This window comes from Muscardinus avellanarius, assembly GCF_963383645.1.
Source record: "Muscardinus avellanarius genome assembly, chromosome: 10".
Lineage (NCBI taxonomy): Eukaryota > Metazoa > Chordata > Mammalia > Rodentia > Gliridae > Muscardinus > Muscardinus avellanarius.
Genome location: NC_137796.1, coordinates 76,521,596 through 76,544,255, shown reverse-complemented (window position 1 = coordinate 76,544,255; position 22,660 = coordinate 76,521,596). Strand labels below are relative to the sequence as shown.

The 22,660-nt window shown below is 45.2% G+C and overlaps 1 protein-coding gene across 1 annotated transcript; it reads right to left on the bottom strand.

Moving 5' to 3' along the window:
• Nucleotides 1-540: 540 nt before the first annotated feature.
• Nucleotides 541-10,568, bottom strand: NPTX2 (neuronal pentraxin 2; the record flags this gene model as incomplete). The annotated part of the gene is made up of 5 exons (XM_080704195.1): nt 541-768; nt 1,740-1,919; nt 3,617-3,861; nt 8,237-8,453; nt 10,149-10,568. The coding sequence occupies 5 exons, from the start codon at nt 10,566-10,568 to the stop codon at nt 541-543; spliced, it is 1,290 nt and encodes a 429-aa protein (XP_080560321.1).
• Nucleotides 10,569-22,660: the final 12,092 nt, after the last annotated feature.

Sequence of the window (22,660 nt, the reverse complement as noted above, 5' to 3'; positions counted from 1 at the left end):
GTTTGAGCCTTCCTGAGCCAGGAAGACTCACAATGCACAGGACACCAAGGGAGACACCCTTCAGCATGTCAGGAGCGGCTGCTTTGCTGCGTGCTCAGTCATCAGCAGGGATGCACTCCACAAGGGACACCGGCCACTTGGGGAGGAGAGCTGTTAAAGGGGACAGACAGAAGATATACACGGGACACCAAGGACCCAAAAGGGTGGGCTGGGCTGGGCTAGCACTTACAGGGGTTCCAGAGAGGGGCTCGTGGACTTCAATTCACCCCAGACAGGAAGTTGGCTACCTGCCCATGTGGGGCTCAGGGCTTCTTCCCAGGGGATTCTAGCACTATGCCTCAAAACAACACAATCTTAGGAAAGAACAAATATGCCAGTAACAAATGCTACCTCACAGCCTCAGTCTTAGAGATTCCCCAGAAACAGGCTTTGGGGTCCTGCCCATTTGGGCAAGAGGTTTTACACAGTTTAAATAGAGAGTAACTGCCCTGAACTCCTCACAGGGACAGCCCAGTCCCCTCCTGGACAAGGAGAGGGTGGCTACAAGTCCAGGAGACGCTCCTCACAAGTCTCCACAGGCCACTTGGAAGCCCCTCCAAACACGTCAACGTTGTTGTCCACCCAGGGAATGATATTGCCTGGCATGTTTGTGGAGCAGTTGGCGATGTTGATGATTTCTTGTGCACGAAGGACACGGTCCCATATGTTGAACTGGCTGAGCTCCCCAACAAATGCCTGCGTGGCATCGAACCTGCCCCCCACGGTGTCCTGGGAAATGAGAACAGGACACTCCTATCAAGGCGGGCTCACAAACTAAACATTTCCCTAACTACCACCTGCCCACCCCATCACCATCACCACACCCTCTGAACCCCAGAGTCTGCAACTCAATGGCATATCAGGCCTGGGAGACAGATTTATTCAAACCACCCATTTTATACCAGAAAACTGAGGCTAGAAGGAAGAGACACTTGCCCCAAACTGGACTAAAGCTGGGTCTCCTGATCATTCTCAGGAGATAACTCTGTGTGTGTGTGTGTGTGTGTGTGTGTGTGTGTGTGTGTGTGAGAGAGAGAGAGAGAGAGAGAGAGAGAGAGAGAGAGAGAGAGAGAGAGAGAGAGAGAAAGTGCACCAAGAAGGGACCAGACTCCAAGTACCTAGTAATTATTCTCTCATTTTCCATTAAATCTCAAACACAGGATGGCATGTCAACTCTTATCTGCCAACACCAGCCAACCGACTTCTTTGCCCCTCCTCACTTAGGTGGTAAATTTCTTAGGGGATTCCCCCAGGTGTCTCTTTCTTGGCCCCATCCCCCCTGTAGACTGAGCACCCCAGATGTTTCCTAATGGCCTTTCTGGGTGCCAGCATTGCAACTCTGAGCAAGCGTGTACCAGGTAAATGAAAATGCCCAGAGGTTCACAAGGACACTGAAAGATGCCCCTCCAAAGCCTCCACCCCAGGAGGCCGATGCCTGAATCACAGGTGCATGTTGACCACAGGGACACTACCACCCCTCCTCTGTGTCAGGCTCCATCTTGGAATCTGTCTGAAGCCACCTCACCAGCCTGGTCCCTCTCAGTGCTGGCCACATTCCCATGCCTGCCCTTGGCCTGAAGACAGTATGGGCTCACTGGGCTGGCTCTCTCACCACAATGACTAGGTCTGGGGGCCAGGGGAAGTAGCCTGCAGCAAACCTTGGGCCATTGGAATGGCAGCATCCCTGGGAGGATACCCACCTGCTCCTGCCCGAGGATCAGGACACCCCCTGGCTTGATGGGGTGCCAAGGGGCCAGGTTCTCCCCAGTGCCAAGCTTCTCCCCATCCTGGAAAGCTTCCCACATGCCGTCCCGCGTTGTCCAGGTGACGCAGATGTGGTGCCACTTGCCATCGCTGACAAACAGGGGTAGCTGTGCGACCTGTGAGCAGCAACATGTAAGTGAGGACTGTGGGTCCCATCGCCATACACTCCCCCAGGGCAGAAAGTAGAAAGCTGCCCGGGAACCCCAGGCCCACTGCTTCTCCCACTGTCTAGGGTCCCAACTGGGCTTCCTTTTCTGACTCCATCTGCCATGTGTGTGACACTCGTGCAAGGAAAGGGGAAACCTCAGCATAAGCCCCTGAGGTGGCCTGGACACTCTTGGTCCCTGGCTTGGCTGAGGAATCGACCTTCCCATGCTGGCCCTGAGTTTCCCAAGCAGAGCTGAAGGGAAGTCAGGTCTCTACTGGACCAACTTCTTCAGAAAACAATCAGAGCAGGGATCTTCTCTCCTCAGATAGAGTCCTAAACCTGTGTGTGTGTGTGTGTGTGTGTGTGTGTGTGTGTGTGTGTGTGCGCGCGCGTGCGCGCGCACTCACATGTTTGGGGAGGTCTCCAAGCATGTGTGTGCTCTAAGTGTGGGGGGACATGCACATGGAGCTGCAGGAAGGCTCGGGCAGCCTGAGAGCACTACAGAAAGTGCGGCTGCAAACTGCCCTGTTGTTACTGTGGGTCTCCTAGCAACCTGAAGCCTCCCTCCCAGGAATTAGATGTTTACAAGAGGTCTACATAGAGAGGAAAACAAGGCTCTCAGTCCTACCTTGGCCTAGGGTGTTATTTGGAACAATTAATCCTTGGCTCAGGTAAGTGGTTGCTGCTAGAAGGAGCGCAGTAGGCCCACTCCTCGGCGTTTTCAACTTAAACTCTACTCAGGGCAGTTCTGGGAAGACTATAGGCTGAGGAGATGGGCTGCCCTCCCTCTCTCCCACCCCAGTGGCAGCATGCACAGCCAAAAAGTTGGCATCACCATCCAACACTTAAACACAATCAGGACCTAGTATGCCCTCTTGTTATGATGAGTCTGAATCTGGAAGGAAAGCTTTGAAGTGGAGCTATTGGAGGGCACCCAGAGGCCTGGAGCTGGTCTTTTAAGGAGAACATATTCCTGAATGTCTATTAAAAAGAGGCATTTTCTCAGGAAAAGGTAAGACTCTAGGCCCAGAGAACATCAGCAGTGGTAATGGGCTGGTGGAAATGACTAGGAAGGTGAATGAGAGAATTTGGGGGTGATGACACTTTTATATTTTTGCTGATTGTGGTTACACAACTGACTACATTGATCAAAACTGGCTGAAACATACATTAAAACATGTAAATTTCAGCAAATTACATTTCAATAAACTTGAACTCTCAAAAAAGATATGCCCATGAGGTCTCTTACCCTCAGAAAGACAAACACACACCCTTAATCAGTGCACCTGGGGAGGGTAATGCAGGCTTCCCCTGCACACAAGAGATCTATTCTTTGCTCTTCTGCTCCCCCAGTGTGTGGTGTACCCTGTACTGCCTCTTGGCCACTCACAGCTTGGCTCTACATGAGCTACAGCTGCCCCCTCCTTGGTCCACTGTGAGATGCCCAGAGTAGGAATGACACAGTGCAAAGTTGCCCCCATAACGATGGCCCCGCAGACACGTGCCTGTGGCCAACACTCTGTGGGTGAAGGAGAGTATGCCTGGCTGCTATTTGCACCACTGTGCGAAAGGTGGACCAGGTAGTTACTTCCTCTAGGTGTCTACTCCCCTAACACCTGGATCTGCAGTCTGATGGGAGAGGGAGAACAGGCAGGCCTCACTCACCTTGTCATTGATGAGCAGCTCAATAGGGTTGTTACCCCATTCTATCAACACGATCTCATTGGCCTGCCCAGGCACAGCATAAGAGAATGGAGTGCCGATGCCTGGCGAGGCGCTGGACCGCAGCCACAGGCAGATGGTGAAGGCATACAGCTCTGGCAGAGTCTTCTTGATCTTGCCATACAGGTAGTTTGTGCGGAGAGGGAGGGACACTTTGAATGCATCTGGCGACTTAAACGCACTGTTGCCTGGGTAGAGAGAAGAGGGGCCATAGCATGTTAGGCTACCCTTCCTCCAGCCTGGCCTAAGCAAGGCTCTTCTGGACCCCATACTCAGGCAGACCCTAGAGTGATCGGACAACAGTCACATGCCGGCCACTGTCCAAAGTGCTACTGTCTGCTAGTCTAAGAGACAATCCTACCCTTCTGGGTGGGAAGACAGGCTGGTAACCAGCAGTGGGGCACAGAGGGAGGGCAGGCACTGATTTCTGTTATGAGGGTAGTGGCAGGGAGCAATCAGAAGATGCGAAGAACAAAGAAGAGCCCAAGGCACCGCAGGGCCTTTCCATGAGGACTCCATGCAGAAGTACCAATAAGGACAGGCCCCAAGGAAGCCCAGGAAAAGAGAGTGGGGAAAGGAACCTTTTGTAAGCCATACACTAGACACCTTAGAGAATTGTGTTCTGTGTTTTAGGACAGGAAAAGAGGTCTACTTAAATCCAGGAGGAAAAAGCTCTGGCATCTTCTGGTTAATGCTCCCTATTTTCACAATCATATCAGGTAACTAGAAAGCTTCAGGAAGGGGTACAGACAAGTTAAATTTAGTTTCCTTGTTTCATTAAGAGAGAAACCCCTTCCTTATCCAAGTCTTGTTTCCTCAGATTTTTCCTTGAACTCTTAATACGTTGGTTTCTTTAGCAAGGGCAGGATCTGAAGCCAAAGACTTGGGCTTGGAAAAGGAGACTCTCACAGAGACCCAGGTACTTCATAAACACTTGTCACAGTATGCCCATGTCACTTGTCACACTAAATAATTACCACTGCTCAGGCTAAAGAATTGGACTCTGAGTCTTGACACTACAACTTAATTTACAAGTGGCTATTGGTCTAAAACACCTTAGCTCCTAATTTGCACTTTTCTCCTCAAGAGAGGACTGTGTTTCTTGATCATTTCTTATAGTCTGAAGCCAGTGAGAAACAAATACATGCACAAGTGCCCCACTCACTTGCACCTACTCAGCTAACACACCTGGCCAGAGGGTTGGGGCTCCCAGACCTTTCTGGGACTAGTGAAAATCTTCTCTGACCTCTGGCCACCCCTATGTATGTGACACTTTCAAAATCCTTGAAATAACTTTCAATACAGTCTTGGTTTAAGCTCAAAATTAATTTAACAACAGATAGTCCCTGTTGAGTTTTCACAGATTACAAAAATTTTGTAGGAAAACACTTGATTCTGTGAGATGTTATGGTAAAAGCTTTCCTCTTATTCAGAGACCAGGCCCTGATGGTGAAGGGTAGATCTAAACACTCTTTACAAGTGTTCATTAAGCACCCAGATGACCTTTCTCCACCCCAAATCCCTAACTTGAATTCTGTCAGAATAAAGGACACATGAGAAACCCTTTGGTTCCGGAGTTCATTCCTATCTGAGGAGGGCTTTCTGTAAAGGACGGTGCTCCTTCCAGCCTCTCCAGCAAGGAGAGTGTCAGTACTAGAACCTGGGCTTCCCAGTTAGTGTTGCTTATGCCCGTGATTGTACAGTCTCATCTGGTTCATCCAGACTTGCTACAGGGAACCCTCAACACAGGCTGTGGTGCTGCTGAGCACCTGTCAAAAGCCAGAAAGACCTGGGTACCTGGGAAAACTGAGAGGCAAGGCCAGAGTTAAGGCAAGGGCTGGCCCTCGTCAGGATGAACAAAAACAGAACAAGAAAGCCCCCATTCCTTGATTTTGCAGGTGGAACAAAGTGCCAAGGCTCAGAGAAGAGGTGACTTACCCAAGGTCACATAACTATCAACTGACAGAGCAGGAACCGTTAGTCTCTCTTTCCCTGACATGTAGCCACTAGTACTTAATCTTCAAGTGGCAAATGGCCATGTTCTTAATGAAGGCATCATTATCTAATAAAGAGAAATAGCGACCATGCTTGCAGGTGGGCAGGCTTGCCAATTTAATAAGATTCAGTGTCAGTAATATCGTTAGCTTAGTAACAACAGATAGGCTTAATTAGAGCTAGGAGAGCCGAGGGGCAGAAGAGGGGGCTTTTACCCTGAAATCTGGTGCCCTTTATTTAAATAAAACAGCTTGGTGGTTCAGAGGAAACTTAGTTAAAACCAATTAAGGAATTAAAAGGCCTGACCAATAAATCAGGAACTGCAGGTGGCAGACAAGCCTAAGGAGGGGGGCGGGTAGCCTAGGGCTAAAAAGGGGGAGGCTCTGGTCTTCTCAGTGCCAACATCGATTTTAACACCGAGCTGGGCTGCACCTGGCCAGCTGGTCCAGGCTCTGGAGGCCCTTGCAAATGAGCAAGCCTTGCAACAAAGAAAAGTGGGTATCCTGAACACCCAAGTAGTGTGAGCATCCACATGCAGGGCCAGGAGCTGCCTGCTGGGCTCCAGGCAGCCTCTTGCACAGCAGGCCTGGAGGTTCCCTTCCTCCTCTGGGGTCACCACCAACCTCAGTCCCAGCTCTGCAATGAATGCTGGCATTACTTGGCTCTCTCACTCCGTCTCTCTTTAACTAATACTTGCCACAGGGTGTTTCAGGGCTTACAGAAGACAGAGCATGGAACCCACAGAAGAGTGTCTGGCCCAGAATAAGCACAAGATGATGGACCATAGGCCAGAAGAGATCCCCAAAGCCCTCCACTTGGTGCATGGTTGTGATCTACCTCCTCTGGGCTCAGCTGGATGCCTCTAAGGAATTGGGTATATTTCCAACTCCTAGTGCACTGGGGGCTGGGTGGTTATACATTCCTTTAGAATGGTCACAAACAGGATGGAAAAAAACTCAACTGCCCAGAAACAAACTGGTCAGTAAATAGTCACTTTCCTTAGATATTCATTGCAGAATTGAGTTGGAGAAAGGATTCTAGTGATCCCGTGGTGGGGTGAAAAGGCAGCAGACTAGAGAAGCTAAGTTGCTTCTCTGAGCCAGAGAGTAGCCACCAGGGGCTGGGCCCTTGTGTCATCAAGCTTCCCCTCTGGGCCAGAGAACTCTGAGGACTTTCAGTGAACTAAGGATCAAGAGCGTGGGTGCCAGAACCAGAATGGCTGAGCCCAAGTCCTGACTGTTTCCTTCTGACTCTGAAGAGACAGGCTGGGGATGGGAGGGAAAGTCACAGAGTAGCAGCTTCCAGTGGCCAAAGTCATGATGAAGGGACTTGGAGTAAGTGAAGTGAAACACACCAGCCTTGAGTCAGAGAATAGGGAGGGACAGGGTTATGTCACTGTTGCACTCACCAGGGAACAGCCCATGCCTGTTTGGCTCCCTCTCCCTAAAGACACTTGTCTGGAAGAGAAGTGAGCATGTTTCTCGTCTGTGAAATGGGCATAGCAGGAATCCGATTAACTGAGGTGAAGTGCTCAGCACTGTCTGGCACAACTCCACTCTGACTTTATTAATCCTTTTCCTTAATCACGGTGCAACTTAGCTACTGTGCCAAGTGAGGTCCACAGCCCTCAAGGTCTCTAGCAGAGCCCTCCTCTGGCTCTATGACTACCCTTTCAAGATACTAAATGACTGAAGCGTGCCTGTTCCATGGCCCTGAATGTCCCGAATGCCATTGTGACTGAGGCTGGGTGGAGGGACCCACTCTCACCTGTGGTTAGATGCTGCCCTTTCCTCCTGCTTGGTGAGCAAGGCCTCAGCAGCAGCTGCTCTGTCTTCAGGGAAGGCGCTGGGACCTAATGAGTCTCCGAGCGTCTCCTAGCAGCTAAGGCAATGCAGAGAGGAAACTGTTTTGGAAACTCAAGAATCCTTGTCAAATGGGTAAGGTACACTTACCCTTTTCTGAAAGGGGCGGGGAAGAAAGAACAAGCTTCTCTAGATAAAAAATAATAGGGAAGGGGTAAAGGAAACAGGTGACTGGTGGGATGGAATAGTCACCTTCATTCCTTTTTCCCATCTGGCCCTCCTCAGCCAAAGTCATTAGGAGAGTCACCGGACATTCTGCTATTGGCTATTCTCCTACCAATTCATGAAACTCAGTAATTAAAAACTGCCTTTGTCAGTTAGTGCATGTGAGAAAATTATAATATCTCTGCCAGCAAACCTAAAACTTCACACCCAGGCCATCCAACAATTTGAGGTTGATAATATAATTTGAATTATCTCAGCTCCTTGGTCCCTTCCTTTCCATCTCCTGTGGGAGAAATTTATCCACCATACTGTGAACAAGGAAGAGAAAGATATACAGAATCTACTGCAAGGTAATGCCAGAGGGATGGGGGCTAATCCCCAAGATGACCATTGTCAGTCACCATTATTATTTGCACAAATATCCTGGAACCATCTCCATGTTATGCCATAATCACCACTGAAACAAACTGAAACCATGGGTCTGACCACAAGTGATGAAAACCAGGCCACTCCCAGACAGGGAAACAAGCACAGCACGTACCTCTCTCCAGCTCTGTCACCCTCTGCAGCAGCGCGTTCAGGGTGCTCTCTGTCTTCTGCCTGTGAGCAGAGGTCTCATTGTGGAGAAGGGACTTCTCGTCCTCCAGCTCTGCCACCTTGCGTAGCAGCTGCCTCTCCAGCTCGCCCAGCCGCCGCTGGAGCACCTCTCGAAAGTCGCTGGGCAGCCCAGCATTTGACACATTTGTTCGGAGCTGGAGCTTTCAGTTGCAGAGGAAAGGACACAAGAGGAAGAGATATTCAGGCCAGCTGACTAGAAATTATGACATATAGCTCCAATGACCCAACCACACAGGGAGAAGCTTCCAAAACTCAGCATTAAATGGTGTCAACGGCTCAAAAGGGAGCATTTCACTGATGCTTTTATTTATTTGATAGAGAAAAATTTTCAAAGACAGACAAAAATTATTTTGCTGCAACATTTAAAACTTATGGATCTTGTTTTCTGCTTTCAAAAGCTGCTTTTCTCCTCTTATTAAAAAGTTGAAAGTTAAAATTTAAACAAACACTTATAAATCTATATTAGAGAAAGACCAAAACACAGTATATTTTTTTCCCTGAGTTAATCAATGGTACTCAAAGCTGGTGAGTTTTCATCTAGAAATGACAAAGCTCCCAAGTTCCAGGGTAGCACAGAGGTAAATAATTATGCTTGCAGAAATATTTCTGGGAAATGACTGGCATAAAACATTACTATTCCAGAAATCTTTATTTTTAATGCTGTTTCTAAATACTCGCTTCCTAGTTCTCTTATTGCTCTGCCATCATGCTGGCTCTGGAGGCAGCCTGACATTCACTGCCTTAGCTAAGAGCCCTTGGCAAGCTTTTTACCCCTTTCTATGTCTGAGTGTTCCACATTATAAATTGCAGAAAATAGAAACTGTGCTTCATGCTATTCATTGTTGCAAGGGTTAAAATTAAATAATATGCCTGACTCATACTTAGTACTCAAGAAATGTTAGCTGTTAGTAATCATAATGACTCATGGGAGGTACAGATGCTGGAAATACTGTATTTAGCCATCATGCCAAAAGAAACTGTCCAAAAATTTAGCAATAATCACCACCTGTAATTTCCACCTTATTTTGTTAATAGATATTTTGATAAATGCTATTAACAGAAATGTCCACACTTCCTAAACAGGGTGGAAAGCAAAGATGAAAATTAATTGAAGATTTCTCTCTCAAAGTTTCAAACTGTACACATCTTTCAAGAGAAGAAAATGGAATTCCTTCCCTCAAAGCAATCGGGAAATCACCTTAAACTCAGTAGATTGAGACGTCTTTGAAGTTAACGAGGTTTGATCTGATGCACATTCTCGGGGTACTCAGTGACACCCCCCCAACCTCTGCGCCGCTCTCTTTCTGCTGAGCCTCACCATCTCCCAACAAGATCCCCCGCCAACCCTGCGCCCTCACCTCCTCTGGTTCAGCCCAACCCGATTTATAAACCAAACCACCAGATGCCCAGGACGGCTGACCTCCCACGGCAGCCTTCAAGAACTCCGCACTGCCAGCGGGAGCATGTCCTAAGCTGGTGGGAGAGGAAAGAGGCTGCCGCGTCCCGGGATTTGTCGCGCCCAGTTTGGAGGTCCTGGTTCTCTAGCCAGGATCCGGAGAAGTTCACTGTGGGTCCAAGGGGCAGACCTGGGGCCCAGAAGGTGGGGCGGATTCAACCCTTTCCTTCCAACAAGGGGACAAAGGGACGAGAACGAGAAAGATGAAGGGGTGCGACGCATGTAAGGTTCAGAGCAGGTCCGAAACCCTCTTTTTGCTTCCCGGGGCTCACCCCGCGGAGGAGCGCGCCCTGGCCAGGACCACGAACACCCCCCCACACACATAACCTCTGTCCCACGAACCGGAGGAGAATCCCCCGGGCCCCCCGCACGCCGCTACCTCGAGGCTCTCCAGGCGGTCCTTGAGGGTCTGCAGCGAGCGGCTGAGCTGCTCCACGACGTGGCCGGGGTCCCGCGGCAGGTCGCCCATGGTGTCCTTGCCCGTGGCGCCCCGCGCCTTGCCGCCCGCCAGCCCCTCGCAGCGCGCCAGCTTGCCCGTGAGCTCCCGGATGGCCTCGCGCTGCGCACCCAGGGTCTCCTTCTGCTGCACGACGGTCTCCCGCAGCTGCAGCACCGCGGCGCGCAGCTCCTCCTCGGGGCTCAGCGCGCCGCCCTGCATGGGCATCGCGGGCAGCGGGCAGCCGGCGCGCGCCGCCTCCGGGGGCAGCGCGGTGCACACGAAGCGGCTGCCGGGCGCCGGGCTGTCTTGGGCTCCGGCGGCCCAGACGAGCGCCAAGCCGGCGACCAGCAGCTCCATCATCTCGCCGCCGCCCCGCTCACCTCGGCATCCGCGGGCGGGCGGGCTCGGCGGCGCCGTCGGGGCGCGCGGCAGGAGGCGCCTTCGCGGGCGCTGCGTCCGGGCGGGCGCCGCTCGAGGGGCCGCGAGGGCCGCAGGGCCGGCGCCGCCTGCCGTCGCGCAGCAGCACCCAGCGCCCGGCGCCGCGCTCCACCCGGCCCGGCCCGCGCGCCCTTTCTTAAGCTGGCGGGGGGGCCCGCGCGTGGGGCGCGCGCCGCGGGCTGTGATTGGCCCGGCTCGCTGCGCGTCACGCGGGGGGCGGGGCGGGGGCGCTTCTCCCGGCGCGCCGGGCTCCCGGGCGGGCGCGTGGGCCGGAACTTGAGGCGCGAGCGCGGGGTCCCGGGGGCCCGGGAAGGGAGCGCTGAAGCCCCCGAAGATCTGGCTGCCCCGGGGAGCGGAGGCTCGCCATGCCCAGGCGCCCCGAGGACCCTCCGGAGGACGTGGGCCGCACTGGTGTGGAGGCGCCGGGAGCCCCTGCGCGGCACTAGAAGCCCTGAGGGGGCGGCCACTCGGCTTCCCCAGGAGGCGCCCCGGCGGACACGCGCCGCCGAGCAGGGCGTGGGCCCCCTGCTCCAGAGGCGGGAAGGAGCCGCACGACGGCCGCTTCTGGGGGCCGACGGGCTCAGCACGCCCGGTCCTTCCCTCACCCCGGCTGGCTGGGGCGAATTCTCAGACCCTCAGGGGTGCCGAGACCAGGCGCCAGACGGACGCTGGCTGGCCCTAGGGGACACCCATAGCAAACGAGGGGTCAGAGTCATGCGGCCACCCAAGGGCTCTCTAGTATGTGTCCCGTGACGGCCTAGCTCACAGTGACCTTAATTCAGCAAGACCTGAGCTCGATGAGGATCATCTGACTGGAGTCATCCTGATGACGCCACGTCGTAAAACGGTGCCCTGCCCTTGTGAATGGAGAACCCACGTTGTCCACTTTCCCAGTGTGAGGACACTGCCCTCAGACTCTTGAAGAGAACGTATAACAGAACCCCCCCCCAAAGAGAGGAGCAAATTTGTTTCCAGATCTAATCTATGGCGTACAAACAAGTTCAGAGCGATTTTGATGCACAGTGACAGACTGAGCTGGTTTACTGTGCATTAAAAATGGAAATCTTTTTTTCCCTCTTTTTTAAGAAATCCTGTTGCAAGGTCATTAATCACATTATCCATTCTACCAGAAACAAATGGATTTGTCACTTGTACATGGAAGCTGAAGTTGATTCTGAAAACAAATTGTATCAAAATAATTATGATAATATAAAATAGACTGCAGTGATTAATCTCTAGAAACCAAATCCTGACCTGCTTTGCACTTCAAACAATAGCTTCTGTTATGTAAATAGTTGTGGGGTTTTCAAGGACAATGTTGCTAAATTATAAGAAAAGTTCTATTCATGAAAATCTCTTCAAGGATAAGAATTAAAGGCAGGAAACCTGATCTACACAGTTTCTAAAGCAGAAGACAATGCAAGTTATGACTCAGGTAAGAATATTCGTTAGTGGAAAAGGTAAGGGTGGGAGATGGGGGGGTGAGTAATGGGCTAATGTCTCTCATGGTCTGCATTACCAGGAAATAATGGTTATACTTTGAAAATATAACCTTGAGTAGACTTCCCACATCCTTTCTACTTCAGCTCCTTGAAAACTCAGAAAATTCAAATAAGCCCACCTATGCATTCAAATTGCAAAAATGAAGGCAACAAGGTTTAAAAACATTTTAGTAAATGTTATATATTTGATGATTCTGGTAAGGCACCAAATCTAGACTTGTTAAGAATTATCTGGTTAAGGTTGTGACTTTTAAAACTTCCAGACATAGATTTGAAGTTCTTTTACTTATAGACCTAGGTAGATTTTAATTGGATGTGATGATAGATTATTATTGTTCCTATATTGCCCCATATGTCCTTTCTTGACACCGACTAATAATTCATATTTGCAGCTACTTGAAATAGAGGCTCATTCTTTTAATAATTAAATAAAATCAAGTGTATTTCCAGAATTCTAATTTCCTCCTGAACAAAGAAGGCAGTGTACAAGAAGACATAAAAATAGCATATATCCCAAAATAATTACTCTTAAATTTCTTAAAAGAGATTCCAATATGAGAAGCAATCGGTGAAATTGCCAAAGCCCAGATGGAAAGACCCAGGCATTGGAGATGTTATTCTCTCTGGAGGCAGTATAATTAGAGGGCTTAGTTAACAGGGTATATGCTATTTAGGGCTTTATCTTCCTGGAGCAGTAGAGAATCTGCTGGTTTAGGAATGAGGAGTTCGAGTCCTAATACCAACTGTCACTAGCTAAGTGGTTTTTGGGCAAGCTATTTTTCCTTTCTGGACTTCAGTTTGCTTGCATACAAGATGAGGGAATTAGGTTAGACTCGCTAATGGTCCTTCTGGCTCTATTCAGGAGCTTGGTAGTTTAGGAAAGAAAGAATTGCTGTTCAGGATGAAAAACATTTCAGAACATTGTTTTTTCTGTGTGCGTTATAAGCCACCTGTAACCAAGAGTAAGTCTGAAAAGGTAGGCTGGTTGTATAATACAGCAGCTAAACCTTCACACAAGCAGGTGCTGTTAGCTGTGAAACCTGATCTCAACAACATGAAAGCTCACCCATGGTTTACTCACAACACAACCACCCTGTCTACCTGAAAAATCCTGCATGTATGACTCATGCTACCCACGAGGTTGGTTATCTGAGTGGCAGAGACCAGGGCCCACAGATTTTCTTCCACTTGAAAAGTCGTGCAGATCTGCAGCAGTGAATCAGCGCCACCTAATCTCTTAGTGTAACTGATGCTGCAGCAGAGTAACCACCCACTCATTCACTATGTCTGCTGGTCCCAGGTCAGCTGAGAGCCCAGTATGGACTTAAACCATGTGCTGGGAATCCTGATGAGCTCATTCCGCCTTCATTTTACTGCCCCATCTGTTTGGCTCCCTTGTTCTTCTCACATGCATTTTTATCTTGGTCTTCTGGGAAATGTGCTAATTTCCACCATGGTGTCAGAGGATCCCATCATATACTTTTTTGCATTTCCTCCTCTATTTCTCAGAGCCGCTTGGGAAGTCAAGAATGGGGGTGTGAGCTCAATAACAGAATCAAGGACAGCTTCCTGCAAACACAGCTCAGAAACTATCCTCAGTGCAGAATTTCACTCAAAAGGGGAAAGTAAGAATGAAGAGGGGGATGGGTGGGGGGGGACTCTATGTGTGTGCATGTGTGCTCACAGTTCAGTGCAGGTAAAACAGAATTGGAAGGTTCCAAAGGATCCTCACTAACCCCCTTGTATGTACACAATTCTGAGAGCTTTTCAAGAGTGGATTTTTCACTAGACTGAACTGCCTTGTAGAGTAGAAAGAGCTTTAGCTTTAGAGTCAGATGGCTCTTGTCCCAGTTTGCCATTTGACCTTGGGAAAATGGTTTAACCTCTCTGAGCCTCAGTTTTTTCACCTCTAAAATTAAACCTAAATTTACTCCCAAGTATTGTTTCCAGGCTTGAGTGAGATAATGTATGTGAATATTTGGCATAAAGCAGGTACACAATTGCTACTAATTGTCCCCTTTCTATATCTTTTCTCCATTGAAGCTAGATCTGAATTATATAATTTCTATCAAAACAATTTTTTCCTTGTTTTCTACAATATCCTTTAGGATTAAATAAGTTAAGAATCTTGAGAAAGAACAGACCAGCCTCCTTGGAGGAATAACAAGGTAAGAGAATGTCAGTAAAATTTGCTGGTGTCTCAGCAAGTGAAAGATATCCTACTCTCTGGAGTTTTTAAAAAGATAAAGTATGGTATTATTGAACTGTAATCAGGGAATTTAGTCAAAGTGAACTATTTCTCACATCTACACTAAGAAGATCACACTAGACTGTGAAGATTTGTAATATTTAACATTTTAGTGATTCTAAGTTTGTGTTTCTATAGGATTGAACAGGCATATGCCCCCAAATTTTATTTCTTCTGTGTCTCTGGGTTCTTCTTGAATAAAATATTTCTGGTTTAATTTGGGAGCATGTGATTTGAGACACTGAGTTTTGGGAAATGTTTCTGTACAAGAATATATATGTAGCTGGCAAGAAATAGTTTAGGGAGTTGGTTGTTAGTATTACTCAACTGATTTCAACAAACACAGAAAGTCTTGGTGGCATTCTCTGATTTCAAGCAATATAGAGTAAGTTTATAGAGGTAAACCAGGCATAGGTCATCTTAGCTCAGTTTTTATTTATTTTTATTTATTTTTTGTGGTACTGGGGATGGAACCCAGGGGCTTTCTACCTCCAGGCTATACTCTCAGACCTATTTTATGTTTTATTTGGAAACAGGATCTCACTAAGTTGCTGAGAGCCTCATTAAGTAGCTGAGGCTGGCTTCGAACCTGTGCAATTTTCCTGTCTCAGCCTCCCAAGTACTGGAATTACAAGTGTGTGCCACCACATCTGGCTTTTAGCTCAGTTTTTTTTTTTTTTTTTTTTTTTTTTTTTTTTGGTGGTACTGGGGTTCCTGGAAACCCTTCTACCTCTGGGCTACACTCTCAGACCTATTTTTATACTTTTTTATTTGGAAACAGGGTCTCTTAAGCCAGCACGGCTGGCTTCGAACCTGCGCCATCCTCCTGTCTCCGCCTCCCAAGCGCGGGGATTACAAGCATGCACCACCACTCCCGGCTTAGCTCAGTTTTTAAATGTAAAGAATAGTAGACTGGGACCAGGCATGGTGGCACACGCTTGTAATCCCAGCATTCAGGAAGCTGAGACAGGAGGATCCCGGTTTGTGGACAGCCTCAGCTACTTAGTGAGGACCTTTACAACTCAGTGAAACCCTGTTTCAAAATAAAAAATAAAAAAAAAAATAGAGCTGGGGTGTAGCTCAGAGGTAGAAGGCCCCTGGGTTCCATCCCCAGTACTGAAAAAAAAAAAAAAAAAAGAATAGTAGACTGGGGATGGAAGGAGACTAGAAAAAGAAACCTAATGAACTTGATTTGCTTTCAGGAAATCTAAGAATGTATTCTCAATTTCTCTATATTAGGAAACATTAAGATAGTGTCTCACTTTTATACCAAGTTGCAAAATTGACCTGATTCTGATAAAGATTTATATCTTAGTATTTTCATATGGTCAAGTGCACAAGTAGCTTGCATGAATTTATGGGAGTTGGAAGAGATTTTAAAGGATTTTGAAGTCTATCAGACAGTTTAAGAAAGTTAAAAGGTTATATGGCTACTTAACAATAGGACCGAGGTGAACTCAAGCCCTCTGGTTCTCAGTAAAGGGCTTTATTCTCTATACCATTCCATAAACTTACTCATTAATCCATTAACATGCCTGTCTTCTTCAAAAACAGCTTCCTTAAAAAAAAAAAAAAGGAATAATTTGCTACCAATTCCAGTTGCCCTTTTCCTGTCATTCTTCTGGAACTAATTGAAGCATTCAATATTGTTGGTTGACCTAGCCCGACTTCCGGGAAGATGGCGACCGAGAAAAGCGGGGCTTAAGAGCCCCACTAACAACTAATCTCCATTACCACAAAATCAGCGCCTTTCATAGCCAGAAAACACCATCACCAGAGAAACAAAAAAATCACCAGGCTCCAGAGAGAAAGCGGACTGAGAACAGAGCTCAGAGCCACAGAGGAGATACACTGGCCTCATGCCTGAGGCCGCGGCAGCAGCGCCATACTGCCAGAGGCAGCGGCGACTTCACCAGACGGCTACAGCAAGCCGAGGTGAGCCGCTGCGGGACAGCCAGGCGGGATTTCTCGCCGCAGGTAAAATCTAAAGCTCCCAGTGGCTGAGCTCAGCAGACGCTGCAGGGATTCAGAGTGGAAATCAAAACCAAGAAGAAATACGCCAGCCTCACGGCCGAGGGCGTGGCAGCGGCGCCATATTGCCACCGGCAGCAGCAGCAGAGAATTCACCGAATCCAGTACAGCTACATCTGCGTACTTAAGAACAGTGAGTCAAATTGCGGGTCACAGAGGAGAAATCCCAGTACTGTATTCCCTGGGACTTGACCCAGTGGAGGAGGGGTGGTGGCAGAGATATCACACCATAGGAGAACGTGCAACCTGGCACCCCCCCACAGTCTAAAGCAGCCTCTATCGACTCTCTGGGTCGGAGACTCTGTGATACAACCCAGTAAAGGAGTAGTGGGGTCTGAGATACTACAGACTCGAGATCCAGAGCACCTTAAGTGAAGTCATAGTGACCCAAGGGAAGAACCCAGAGAAGGCACAAACTTCCAAAATCATGGGAAAGAGGAATAACAATGGAGCAATGAATGCCCACAACCCCACAACATCAGAACCCGATAAAACAGAAAATCAGAGATTTCTAGAAGATCAAATCAGGAAAATAACTGTAGAAATAATAGAGGTGCTTCAAAAAGAACTCATAGAGAGCCAAAAAGAGATAAAGGATGCAATTAATGAAGTAAAGGCCTCAATTCAAAGCACAAACAACCGATTAGAACACATGGAGAACAGAATCTCGCTCTTAGAAGATGATCATTCCAAAAATGAACGCATAGTTTCTAATCTAGGAAAAAATATCCGACAGCAGGAATCTGATATTGAAGAAATATGGGCCCATTTTAAGAGAGCTAACCTAAGAATAATTGGAATAGAGGATGGAAGAGAAGGTGAAACCAAAGGGATCAACAATCTCTTCAAGGAAGTAATAGCAGAAAATTTTCCAAACATAGAGCAAGAGGTTGATACACAGGTCCAGGAAACTTATAGAACTCTCTTTAGACAGGATCGGAGAAGAGGATCCCCACGCCACATAATTGTCAAAATGACCACTGTGGAAGCCAAGCAGAGAATCTTAAAGGCAACAAAAACAAAGGGCCAAGTGACATTCAGAGGCAAGCCAATTAGAATCACTCCAGACATCCCAAACCAAGTCATGAGAGCCAGAAGGGCTTGGAGTAACATATTCCAAACTCTGAAAGAAAACAACTTCCAGCCAAAAATTTCCTACCCAGCAAAACTTTCTATCAAATTAGATGGAGAAATAAGAAGCTTCCATGACAAACAGAAACTGAAGGAATTTATGTCTTCAAAACCAGCGCTAGAGAAAATACTCAAAGAGATTAACTACAAAGAAGAAATAGGTAACACACACCAGAACCAGAGAAACAAGAGTTTCCATCCAACAGACAACTAAGATTGGTTATCTGTGGAGATTCATTATTTATGTTAGTCTTTTACCTATCTCTAAATGGTATTGTTTGCCTTTATTGTTGTTAATTTTTAGGATTTCTAGTTGGAATATTAATGTACCTTCAGATATAGCATTTGGAAATATTTTATCCCATTCTATTAGTAACTGTTAACTCTGTTTACATTGTCTTTAGATATACAATTTTTTTTTATTTTTTAGGGAGTTTGTATACTCTTCTGTTGCCTGTGCCATTGAAATCATATCCAAGAAATCACTGCCAATTTCAATGTTGTGAGGTTTTATGACCCAGATTTTCTCCTAAAAGTTTATAGTCTTAAGATTTATATTTAGGTCTTTTATCTATTTTGAGTTAATATTTGTATATGGGATTAGGTAAGGGTCCAACTTTATTCTTTTCCATGTAATTATCATGTTTCAACAATATTTAGTTAAAAGATTATTACTTCCACCACCAAATGTTTGTGGAAACCTTGTCAAAAATAACTTGACAATATAGGGAAGAATTTAGCTCTAGGCTTGTATTTAACTCCAATGGTTTATATATCTGCCTTTAGAATAGTACTACACTGTTTCAATTATTGTAGCTTTATATGGTTTGAAATCAGAAAATATATATCTTCTAGCTTTGTTCTTTTTCAAGATCGTTTTGGGTATCTAGAGTCCATTTTCCATATTAGGATAGATTTTTTTCTGAAAAATAAATATATAAATATATGATAGTTTCACCTAAAAAATAGAAAAAAATATTCTCTGGTAAGAAAGAAAATAAAAAGAAATATTGAAATGTTATCTTTAAGTCATCAAAAGCTTGGTATCAGACAAATGAAACTGTTATGTGAGATTATCATTTTTAATTTTGGATAAATTGCTATAATACTAGATGTCAACCACTAAGCCAAGCATGGGAGGGAGAGATGGGGAGAGAATAGGGTGGGGATCGGCTGGGGGCTGACTGGGCGATGTGTGCATGTATGTCTACAAAAGTTTGTATCCCACTATGATGTATGAATACCGTGCACCAATAAAAAAATATTGTTGGTTAGGTTATTTCTTAATTAAAACATTCCATTGTTGGTTTCTATAACATTATACTCTTCTGATTTTCTTCCTTGCTTTCTGAGCCTTCCTTCGATCCTTTGTTCCTTCCTTCCTTCCCTTCTTTATATATTCTTGCACTGCCTGTCTCCTCATTATACATGACCAGAGTTGAGTGGTCTATAGCTCTCTTGTTTCACCCACTATACTTTCTATCTTACTGGTTTGATCCTATTAGGTTATGTTAGTAACCATCCTGTTCTGTATTAGACTCCAAAACATAATAAATCAACTGCATGTTGGACATCTTGAGGATTCACTACCAGCACTTTAAGTATTTTCTTAACTAAACTCATCATTCTTTACCTCATTCTTCTTTTCTTCCTCATGTGTTCCCTATTTTTGGTATCATTAAATGCTTTCCACATCATTTGATTTCAAAACTTTGGAGTAATTTGTATCTCCTTCTCTACTCCCAAATCCATTCAAATTCTAGTCAGTTCCTAAGTCCTAATTCTACTTTTACCATATTTCAACTCCATTCTTACTGCTACACTCTTATTAGTTTTGCTTCAAATGATACACAATTTCCTCCTAACTGGACTTTCCAACTCTACCATCTCCATTTCAGCTTACATTCTATTGCTAGATCAAGTTTCCTGAAGTACATCACTAAAGCACTGAACTCTCCTGCTCAGAAGCCTCCAGTATTTTTCTACACAAATTTGAAAATTTTTTAATCTACATCATTTTCCCCACCTTTCTATTAAACTCTATATTCTACTGCAGCATTTCATCTACCTTTTAATTCAAAGGAAATGTTTGATGCTTTTCATACATGACTCACATTTTCCATCTTCCAGACTTAGAACTAGGTTGTTTCTCGCCTCTAGAATAAACTTTCCCCCTTTTTGAGAACCACAATACCCATTCATCATTCATGACTCTGCTTACATAAAAAAGTTCACCCAGACTTTATTTGGTCTATACCATGTACTATACACATCCTTTACATTATAAAGGATGGTAGTTTATACATTTTCTTACTATTTTTTTTTTTACTGCTCTATGCACTCCTTAAAGACAGCATCTAGGTCTGATGTACTTCCTTCTTCCCATAGATACCTGTTGAATGTCTTTGTGCACAACCATCATAGTATTGTGGAAAAGAAACAAAGTTTTGCTCAACATATAATCTGTTCTCTGACTGTGGGAAGAAAGTTATTGTGTTAGAATGGAAGGGGATATTTCATGGAGAACTTGGTAATTAGATTAGCGCTTGAAAGTATAATGATAGAAAATAATTACTGGGTATCCAGAAGAGAAAGCAAAAGGGAAATTTGAAGCCCTGGAGAAAAATAAGATAGGTGGTTAGTAATCTCTGACTTATAGTCCTCTGTTCCAAATCCGTTAGCTGTTTCCAAGGATACCTGGAGATAAATTTAGCTCATTTCTAGTAAGTATCATCTACCATCTGTAATGAAGGACAAGGTTATTGTTTTGGTCAGATGACCAGAAAAGCTGTTTTCAAGAATGAACAAGTAGTAACAATATTCAGTTTTAACTGAGCAAAGGAAAGTGGGAATTTTTGTCTGAAATTGTCTACACATTCCAAACTTTCTGAAATTCTTCCATCTGGATACCCAGATGGAAGTGTCACAGAAATGGTGTTGGGGGGCGGGGGTTAGTTTACGCACCTACACACACACACACACACACACACACACACACACACACACACACACTTGCACTTTATAATATTACTTGGTGGGGCTTAAGGTGAAATTATTAAAGAATAAACTCCCCTCCTAGCACTATCAAAGGTTCTGGTCCCAAAGAGCAGTTGAAATGAGAGGGTCAGAGCAAAAAAAAAAAAAAAAAAAAACCACCCTGAAAAACAAAAATAAAAACTAATGATATTCTCAAACAAATTAGATGCAGCTTGAGTTAATTTTCTTACTGGCTCTTTCATCTTACCTAAATCATTTATTCCCCCAAGAATCCTGATATTCATACCTGAGATGGCTTCTTCCTAGCTGAATAAAAGTACAAAGAGACTGCGTATTTTAGATTAATCAGAGAGGAATTGTACCACTACCAGCCTCTATTAGGAAAATATGTTCATCTATGTTCCAGATGTCCTGTTGCCATCTCAACTCAGCCCTAGACCACATGAAGTGAATTAAACCCTTCATGTACATCACTGCTTTTGTAGCAGAGGTAGCAGCATATTCCATCCAGACTCTCTCTTCTTTTGCTCTGTGATTCAGTTCAGCTAATGAAGAGCCCATCTGAGTTGAGAGAATGGAGAGCATTTCCCTTAATTTTAAGCAGCCCTAAACAAGTCATTTCTCCAAATAAAATTTTTTCCCTTTTCAAAAAGAATCAGTTAATCTTTATTTAACTCCACAACTTAATAAGTCTCATATTTTATAGAAATTGATAGTATTATGATTGTTTTTAAATCTAGCTTCCTGAAAACTACATAAGGTAGCAAAAGGGTTATGAGAACAAAGACTTAATGCTGTATTGCAGCCTTGAATCTGAGTTTGACAGATAAGGTCAATTTAATGCCAAAAAATTCTCATGGCATATAAAAGCAAAAAGATTCTGAGTCAATGTGTGATATTTTAGGTCAAAGCTTCGACTTCATTCTTTTTATTGTATTTCAAATTTTTCTTTGCAATTCTGGCTCTGAAAAGGATTCTCTCAATTTCCAAAACCTAATAACAAATTAAATATGCAGTTAAGTATATTACTTGAAACTGCAGCTGATATTTTGATGCTTTATTTTTAAACCAATAAGTGGTATCAGGAGTCCTGGTTTCAAAGCCAGGAATTATAAAGAACGTGTGTGTTTGCTGGGGGCTGTGGTAGGGGCGGGTGGCAATGTGGAGAGATTATCATTTTCTTTACAACTGAAATCAATTTAATCCTCAAATTATTATGTAAGTTCAATTCACAGTATCTCAAGCCTTGCTGAAGATTATACTGATAGAGTAAATTGGCCAGGAAGTATTATCTCAGCTGGTAATGGTAATGGATGTAGAGTTTGTTTTGTTTGCTTCTGTGTCTTCTGCATTGGAATAGTGGTTGTTATATTGTAAGTGCTCAAATTCTTGTGTATGGAAGGTGTGTTACCGTGTATAGAAACCACATACTTCACATGTGAAATAGTCCTAGGAATCGGATCCTAACTTCTTGATCGAGAAAGTTATCTGGTAGCATAATTACATCTGAAAATTACAGACAAGACTAGTCTATTGCAATTTTACCTATGCATTGAATATTTCAGCATCTAGGAAAAATAACAGAAACAAAAGCCCTCTCACACTGACTGTCTTCTGAGGACTCAGATAATGGAGGAAATGTCCTCTCCCAAGAAAATGAAAAACTTGAAAGGTGTCCTTTGAGGAAAAGAATCTAAAAATAGAAAATAGCCCCCAAAAGACTTTTCCACTGGAGTAAACCTCATCTATTCTCTGTATCTCATTGCAATTAACAGTTTTTTGGAGCCAGCCACCACCCAGCCATAGAGATACACATATACACAGAAACACTAAAAATGGAATCTTGAAAATATAAGCTAGAGAATAAGAACATTCATTTACTCCCATTCTTGTTTATGCCATGGTTACTATAATTCTCAGAAGCTATAATACTTCCTTTAGGTGTAAGACTTAAATCTTTGGACTGACCTGGGTTGAAAAGAGTTATTTCTCTGATGTGCCCAAGTTTGTGGGTCTATATTGATAACTAAGAGACACAAAGGGCTTGTTTGTCCTCTTAAGCTAAATTAAAAGTGACCCCATTGAAGTTTTGTTGAATCATCACT